Source organism: Phaseolus vulgaris, chromosome 7, assembly GCF_051622355.1.
Source record: "Phaseolus vulgaris cultivar YP4 chromosome 7, ASM5162235v1, whole genome shotgun sequence".
Lineage (NCBI taxonomy): Eukaryota > Viridiplantae > Streptophyta > Magnoliopsida > Fabales > Fabaceae > Phaseolus > Phaseolus vulgaris.
Window position 1 is genome coordinate 6,423,270 of NC_143504.1, and position 9,206 is coordinate 6,432,475.

A 9,206-nucleotide genomic window follows, 5' to 3' on the forward strand; every position below is an offset into this window, starting at 1 on the left:
CTAAAGTCTCTTTGGTGATTATTCAAACAATCAATTTTAATACAAACATGTTTAAGAATCAGTATATTTTTTCAGAAGGGATATATTTAAATTAAAAATTTAATGACAAATGTAAAGTTTTTGCTTTTAATTTTGAAGTAAATTATTTTTTTATTACATTTTAAATAAACTAATTTATATAATAGACATAAAATAGTATTTCCGAATTTCCGCTTTGTTATTACAGGGTTGGTGAAATAATAAGGAAAGAAATCAGGGAATAGTTCGCGAAATTTAAAAAGATAAGGGGCATTTAGGCAGAAATTAAAAAATTAATTCTATATATATGTATTTTCCTGAGATCCGCATCTTTGTCTTGGTCAACCCAAAAAATATCTGTTACACTCTGCTCTGCTTAGGGTTCCAACCCAACCCAACACTTATCTTTTTGTAATGCAAGGTGATCCATTGTTTTCCGATTCCTTCGATTTCCATTTTCAATCTTAATGATTCCTTTCTGTTTTTCATTCAAGAATGTTTCTTTCGTTTCTTTTCACAACTTTAAAAAAAAAAAACAAGATCTGAGATCTGAAACTCAAATTCAAGTTTTCGATCCACTGTTACACTTTGTTGTGTGAGATTCTCGCCAACCAATTGATTTTGAATCTTTTCTGTTCTACAAAGTAAACTTCTTTTTCCTTTTTTTTGTATGCCCATTTTCTGTCCATTAATTTAATTTAATCCCTTTGTGTTTTTATTTTAGATTTTAGATGTAATTGCTTATATTTCAAATTTCCGTAAGGTCAGATTGTATGTGTCTGATTATACATAATCTTTTTTTTATTGTTCATATTTGGTTTAGGGATGGATGTGGCGGGGTGGGAAGTTGTAACATAACTTGTTTAGGGTTCATCTTTTCTTTTGCATCATAGCAGTGTTATATTATAGTATTATCAGTAACTCAAACTGTTGTTTGTATTCACAAGTAATTTTTTTATTTTTGTATAATTTATGCTTATTCATGCTTGCACATGGTGATTTTAAGTGTTTTTTAACCTGCGTTCAGGGAAGATGAGGCCTATTTTCTGTGGAAACTTCGAATATGATGCCCGGCAGTCAGAGTTGGAGCGTCTTTTTAGACGATATGGGAAGGTTGACAGGGTGGATATGAAGTCTGGTAAGTTTTTTTTTTCTTTTTTAAGTCTCTTTTGTATATTTAAGGGTGGATGAGTTAATGGTTTCCATTTTTTCTTTATTTTTGTCGTTGGGATTGGGTGAGGATTATCTTGGAGCTAATATTTGAGGTTAAACATGAACTTTTAGGTGTCTATTACTTAAAAGGTTTATAAATGAATCATCAAGCTTATGAGATAAAATCTTGAAAGTTTAGAAGACGTGTTTTCTTAAATTTGAGCAGATTGTAATTTTAAACATTGAGTTTATTGTGTGATAGATATTTATTTTTCATGAGTTTTAGATCTGTTTGTGGCTTCGTGTGGTTGGGAACTGTGGACTGAATTAATAACTATGTTTTTCAATTCAGTTATTAAATATAAATTATGTATATACGCACTCCAGAGAAATTCAAACTCAGGAAGAGTAACTTGGTCTAGAATGAGAACTGTCCTTTTAACTGGTAGTAAATGTTTAGAGTAACAAATTGCTTGATTTATAATTTAAACGCTTAACTTGCCAAGTGGAGAAGTATCTCAATCATTTGTCAACCTGAACATTAAGTTCAAGACGGGAGTAAGAAGTAAACATCCACAAGTTGCACCTTTGCAATCAGACCTTTAAGACATTCAGCAGCATCGGAGCAGCACCTTTGACAACCTGTGGTTCAGACGCCACATGGTATCTTCCTGGTGATTCTGTTTCAGGAGTTGGACCTTGGCGTACAGCTTCTGGTTGAGCATTTGTGGGGGATCAAGATATTTTTAAGTAAAAAAATCATCTTTTTTGAAGCATCGGCCCCCATACTCAACGTTTTCTTTGACGCAGGATTATCTTGGCATATCCATTTCCTGCCTGTGATGCACATCTTCTTTTAATGAAGAATTGTTCAATTTGATCCGCAATGACACACCCGTTGCACGTATTCATCAGTCACATTTGCCTTTCAATTTTTGTGCCTTTGCCCAGCCTCTTTTGGACATGTTTCGAGGTTGAAATATTGCCAACCTCACAGCAGAGGCAGCAGAATGGATGGAGAAGGCACTCATTTTCCATTGACCCTCATGAGACATACACTTTTGGATTCTTGTTCTTGACATCAATTTGTTTACTTATCAAGGTCTGTTGCTAATTCTATTGGTCAAATTAGTTTATAGAAATAAGGAGGTTTGCCAAAATTTTAATTTCCGAGCAGTGTTGATTGTGCTTGGCAGAAAGGTCCGTTATCACATCAGACGTCAAGTGTTTGTTGATTGGTGTAATGGACAGAAATGTCTCATTTCAGTTTTTTTACAAATTTAATTTAATACCTAAATGAGAACTTTACATGGTCTATAGGATTTGCTTTTATCTATATGGAAGATGAAAGAGATGCTGAAGCTGCTATTCGTGCTCTTGATCGAGTAGAATTTGGTCGGAAGGGACGCAGACTCCGTGTGGAATGGACAAAGGTAACACATCATTAGTCTCTTTGGGTTAGAGTGTTGTTTTGATCCATTATGTTTTCATGACCGTTGCACGTAATATGTTGCAGCATGAACGTGGTGTGAGAAGGCCTTCTAGTTCAAGAAGATCTTCAGCTAATGGGAGGCCATCAAAGACCTTGTTCGTAATAAATTTTGATACATACCATACCAGAACAAGGGACTTGGAGAGGCACTTTGAACCTTATGGCAAGATAGTCAGTGTTAGGATCAGAAGGAATTTTGCTTTTGTTCAGTATGAGTCAGAGGATGATGCTAGCAGAGCACTGGAAGCTACAAATATGAGGTAATTTAATGTATTTGGATATTTATTTTGGCAAAACATTTTGGTTGCAAGATTCTTCTTTCAAATCTGTCATTAGCCTCTAGTCAATGCATGACTACTGTTAAGAGATTTGACATTTTTGCTAATCTGTATACCTGTATCCTTTAGAAAGTTAGTTTAGAGAAAGTTAGTTTAACGAATAAATGATGCTTATCTTCTTAGGTTTAACTTTCTAGTTAGTTTTACCTCCCCAGTATATTTTACAATTGACTTGTTACCAATGTTATGATAACAAAGTTTTTTTTAAACAGCAAGTTACTGGATCGAGTTATTTCAGTTGAATTTGCTGTTAAAGATGATGATGATAGGAGAAATGGATATAGCCCTGAGAGAGGCCGTGATCGTCAACGTGATAGAAGCCGTGATGGAAGACGATCCCCTAGTCCTTATAGGAGAGAAAGAGGTAGTCCTGATTATGGCCGTGGGCCAAGTCCATATCAGAGAGAGAGGGGCAGCCCTGACTATGGCCGTGACCGAAGCCGGAGCAGAAGCCCTCCTAGGAGAGAGCGAGCTAGCCCTGCATATGGGCGCAGAAGCCCTAGTCCATATAGAAGAGAAAGGGAGGGTTCTGATCCTGTTCGGGACTCCAGCCGCAGTCCTTATCACAAAGAACGTGGGAGAACTGACCATGGCATTTCTCCTTCTCACAGTCTCGAAGAAAGAGGGAGGAAAAGCCCTCAAAATGGTCGTGGTTCTAGCCATAGTCCTCGTGATACTGGGAAGACTAGCCCTGAAAATGGACATGGCTCTGGGAGTCCTGAAGAAAAAGGGAATCCCAGCCCTTACAATGGTTATGGAAGGAGCCCAAATACTGTGCCTGATCCTAGGGACAGTCCCAATTACGGTGGCCCTGAAAGTCCCATGCATGAAAGATATCGCAGGTTTGCAAACATTTATTTATTTGAGAGTTTGTTATTACTGTTTATTTATTCCAGCCTTCTCTAGTTTGATATCTTCATCATTTTAAATGTGTTCGTTTCTGATAATACAGCCAGTCTCCCCCTGCAGACGAATGATTTCAGTCTTGGATGGAAAAGCTGATGGAAGGGCAAACTGATTGTAGTTCCGTTTCATGGCTGGACTAAATTTAATTTCAGCAAATTATTTTAGTGCAGTAGTTATAAGCTCTGAAACTTGTGTTGTTGTGACAACTTCCTAGTTCTTTATTTATTGTTAGTTTAATATTTCTATATCAGCTTAGTATTGTAGAATCTTTGTTTACAGTTAAATGGTACTATATCTTTGATCAACAATATTGGCGAGTAGCGTCGCTAAAGTCTTCTTCTGCCCTTCAAGCATTCCCAAATAATTGACGGCCATTTCTTTGTATGACAGTTGCTGGTGAAATGTTCCAAGGGCATTGTATGTTGAATCAGCTGACTGAGGTTGATCGAACTTCGTTATCACCCTAAAATCTACTAAGTGGATGCGACTAGAAACAAGTAGAACTGGTATTTTGTTTTGGGGGAGGGGGTGCCTACTTCATGTTTAAGTTAGGCTCAATTTTTTTAATATATTTTAATAACTCGACTAGGACCATGACTCTTTTTAGAAAATTATTTAACCGAGTCAATATATTTTAGTGTAATTAGTTCTTACCCTTTAATTGATCATTGTTTTTTTATTAAATTTTATTATAATGTTTAGGGTATATTGCTGATTTTCTTAATATGTTGAAACATATATGCCATATAAAAACTTTGGTTTATTATGTGGTTGGCCTATATTTCTCACAGAAGAATATTTGTTATTTTTTTTTTCTTTAGATGGATTTGGATACCTTAATTAATATCTTATTCTCGGCACAGGATACCCCCAGCATCCTAAAAATATTGCAATTTAAAAAGGTCAGATTTTGTCTTGCAATTTCAAGTCCATATTGAGTAGCTAAGTTTAGTCTTTATATTTCGAAAATGAATCAAGTGTTTTACTTGTGTTGATCAACAAATACAGTGCTTCTACCCAATTACAGCATCAATAATGTTGCCCTCTTACATCCCAACACTATAAGATAAGAATTGCAAGTATATCATAGAATCATAGAGGTAGTTCTTTCTTTTGGGTGTCACACACTGTTTATTTTCGAAGAGAAGTCTATTGTTTTTAAAATTGGACTTGTCAATTTATTGGTGTGAAGATTATGTGAATTGATACAAATATTAACAATTATTAATTTGAGAAGTACAAAGGATGGTGGTTTGAAAACAAGGACATAAATAAGCAATCGTTCTGTTTTGAAAAGAAATTACGAGTTTGTGTTTTCATTCAAAGACAACAGAAGTAAATTATTTTAAAAATTCAAATGTCAAAAGTCAAGTTGTTAGACTTCATAATCACCTAGAATAGCGTGTTTATAGTTTATTTAAAAAAAAATTAAGATAATCGAAGTTTTTGGTATATATACATATTGTATCGTTTTCAGTTGGGAACCTTCTATAAAAGATAAAAGATAACATTTTCTATTTTTCACTTATTAGCTAATCATATATCATTGATGGATTACTTGTTGATCACTAATTTTATAAATATATTTAATATTTAATTTTTATTCAGCTAAACCAATTATAGATTTTTTAGCTATCATTAAATCACATATTATCACTGGACTTTTAATAATTTTTTTTTTACTTTTATTACATTATATATGAATTTATTAAGGAAATAATAATAATTAAATTATATGCAATTATTGTATGCAATATTATACAATATTGTACGTAATTAATTTAATAATGATAAAGTGAATGATTAGTGGATCCTATCTAATTGTAATTTGGAGATAGAAAGTCTCCTATATATTGAAGTGATGTAAATACACACAAGGAGAATAAAAAATATCGACAATCTCTCCATTTTTATCCCTAAATAAACCCTAAATAAAAGATCATGTCTGACAAAGAAGAAAGAAGGTACTAGTAATCGAGTCTGATAGAAACTTCGTATAAGAATTCACTGTCGAACAAATTCAACAATTGACAAAGACTATTTACTCGTTCAACAATAATGGTAAAAGAGTGAGACGTTTGTTAGCATTCTGTTTGTCCATAACTCGTTTATTAGTAATGCTTTTACTAAATCATGTATTTTGGATAGCGGAGCTCTCCTATTTCAGTCCCATTTACCATTAGAATTTTGGGGAAATGCATTTTAACCGTCACATATATCATTGTTGTTTCATCTAAGCAAAAATTTAATCTGTGCGCTCGACAGTGTATCTTCATTGGTTATCCTCTTCATAAAAAAAACATACAAATTATTTTTTATAGTTGCAACACTTTTTTTACAAGTCGGGATGTCTTAGTCCCATACGCAATCTTTACCTCCATTACAAGTATTTTGCCTATTATTAACATTGACTTACCCATTCCTGTTCAACATTCACTCGGCCAATCTTCTTCTCCTACTCGTCACAATGCACCTGAACCTCCAGCACACCAACCTTCTTATCCCATGCCAGGAAGTCTGACACCCATTACTGAACCTTCTTCAACCGATCTTCCTGTTCGATGATCTAGTCGCATATCAACCCCACCTTCCTGGCTTCAAGACTACGTAACGGGATCGGCCGAATGGAAACATGTATCCTATGCATAATTTTCTTTCTAATTCACGATTTTACTCACAGTGCATATCTTGCTTACATCACAGCCAACAAAGAACCTCACACTTATGTTTAAGCTATTCTTGATCCAAATTGAAAAAAAACAATGGAAGAGTTTTCTGCCTTGCAGCTAAATAAAAACGTGGACCTTGACACCGTTACCCGTTGGGCAGAAACCTATCGGATGTAAATGGATATATAAAATAAAGTACAACTTAAATGACAAAGTCTACAGATATAAGGCGCACCTTGTCGCAACAGGGTACACTCAGATTGAAGGTGTAGACTATTTTGAACTTTTTGACCAACAACAAAATTAACTTTGAGGTGTCTCCTCACCATTGCAGCAGTCAGAAATTGGTTTACTCATCAGCTAGATGTGCAAAATGCCTTCTTACATGGCACATTGCATGAAATTATTTGCATGGACTTGTCACACGGCATCATCTACAGGGGAGAACATTGTATGTTGACTCAACAAATCCCTTTATGGTCTCAAACCGGCATCCCGAACATGGTTTTCAACATTATTAAATTTGTAGGATTTCAACCGTTCAAGACATACTACTCTCTATTCACAAGATATAATAACTCATCATTTACTGTCCTTTTGATTTATGTGGACGATATTCTTTTGTCAGGAACTGATTTGACAGAAATTCAGCATATTAAAGACTTTCTATTACAACAATTTTCGCATTAAAAATCTTGGAGACTTAAAATATTTTCTAGGGATTGAATTTTCCCGTTCCAAAGCTGTATTTACATGTCACAAAGAAGAAAATATGCGCTTGATATTTTGCAGGATACATAACTCATGTGTTTCTCCAGACAAATTTCCAATGAAGTTTACTACCCTTTTGATTTATGTGGACGATATTCTTTTGACAGAAATTCAGTTGTTAAAGACTGTCTATTACAACAATTTCACATTAAAGATCTTGGAGACTTAAAATATTTTTTAGGGATTGAATTTTCCATTTCCAAAGCTGGTATTTACATGTCACAAAGAAAATATGCGTTTGATATTTTGCAGGATATATGACTTATATGTGTTTTCCAGACAAATTTCCAATGAAGCAATACCTAAAACTCACACCATACATACTACTCTCTATTCACAAGACAGAATAACTTATCATTTACTACCCTTTTGATTTACGTGAACGATATTCTTTTGACGGAAAATGGTTTGACAGAAATTCAGCATGTTAAAGACCGTCTATTACAACAATTTCGCATTAAAGATCTTGGAGACTTAAAATATTTTCTCGGATTGAATTTTCTCGTTTCAAAGCTAGTATTTACACATCACACAGAAAATATACGCTTGATATTCGCAGGATACATGACTCATATGTGCTTCACCAGACAAATTTCCAATGGAGCAATACCTAAAACTCACAACAGACTATATAGTTACCAAATTAGCAACTAAGGTTTTTGTTACCAAATTTAGAATCTAAATAGTTGGTAGTTAAAACTTTGGTACCTAATTAGATACCAATTTAGAAATTATTTCACAATAATAGAAACTAATTTAATTTTTTTTAAAAAAATTAGTTTTTAAAATAGTATCTAATTCAGTTACTATTGCAACTAATTATTTTGGTATCTAAATATTAGTTTTTATTTGATGATTTTATTGTAGTAATGTGTGTAATTAGAGTATTCATAATCTATGAAGTAATTTGTGATGTAGCAATGAGGTGAGACTCATCTATTAAGAGGTATGCTGCGATCATAAACTTTCTTTTTAAATTTCAAAGACAAATATTGAAATAAGGGAATTGACTGTATTTTTAGGATGATTGAGTGCAAATTTGATTATGATATGTTTATTATTGATTACGTTTCTTTGAGATATTTTCGGACAATGATATTAGTGCCTATATCAATAGAGTCTAAAAAAACATTTGTTGTCTTTTCTTGAAAATTAACTTCGACAAACCATTACAAGCCTCACATATTCATCATTTCTAACAGTTAATCAAGTCAAACAAACAAATACTAATAATCATGACTGACAAAGATTGAAATTAGTTATGACAATCAAGGACTAAAACGAGGGAGGTTTGACTCAGCTAGACATAAATCCATATTTGATTCAAAATGGGAAAGAAAAAAATCTTTCTGTTATGTCCCTACTGTGGTACTGAAATTTTGGTCCTTGAGGCATTTCATTTCATCCTTAGAAACCTTTATTTAATGAAAATCTTGTCACTTTCAAGGATTGATAACATGATCCAAAATGTCAGGAGTAAATGCATGGACTTTTTATTCTGTAGTATACCTTATCTTGAATAGTCTGTTTCAAATTTAATTGTCAATATAGCTTAGGGTCATGTGTCCTATGTCTACAACGTACACATTAATTTCTCTTGCACGAACACGTTTAAAGTAGTATTGCATTCACACTTTTGTAAGTCTTTCCTCATGCCTATTCTTGTAGTTATGATAAAACATTCTCACATAAACAAAAGTTAAACAAATAATGTTTTCCAAGCCCAAGAAGATAGTTATAAAATCACTTAACACTCTTCTCTTTCAACTGATTTTTGTAATCTAGGTAGTATTCAGTGAGAGTGTTTGATTTATGTTGATCTCCAAGGATTTGGGTAGCATTCGGTGGTTCTAATTGGCT

The 9,206-nt window shown here is 33.5% G+C and overlaps 1 protein-coding gene across 2 annotated transcripts; it reads left to right on the forward strand.

Annotated features, from left to right (window-relative positions):
- Positions 1–268: 268 nt before the first annotated feature.
- On the forward strand, positions 269–4,214 carry RS41 (RNA-binding (RRM/RBD/RNP motifs) family protein). Of its 2 annotated transcripts, XM_068636391.2 has the most exons (7): positions 322–439; positions 1,046–1,156; positions 1,981–2,272; positions 2,491–2,603; positions 2,687–2,922; positions 3,213–3,842; positions 3,953–4,214. In XM_068636391.2, exons 4-7 carry the CDS (start codon positions 2,508–2,510, stop codon positions 3,975–3,977), a joined length of 987 nt encoding a protein of 328 aa, XP_068492492.1. In that variant the 5' UTR covers positions 322–439; positions 1,046–1,156; positions 1,981–2,272; positions 2,491–2,507; the 3' UTR covers positions 3,978–4,214. The 2 variants fall into 2 exon arrangements, with proteins under 2 accessions (XP_068492491.1, XP_068492492.1); XM_068636390.2 differs by lacking the exon at positions 1,981–2,272 and having other exon boundaries at positions 269–439.
- Positions 4,215–9,206: the final 4,992 nt, after the last annotated feature.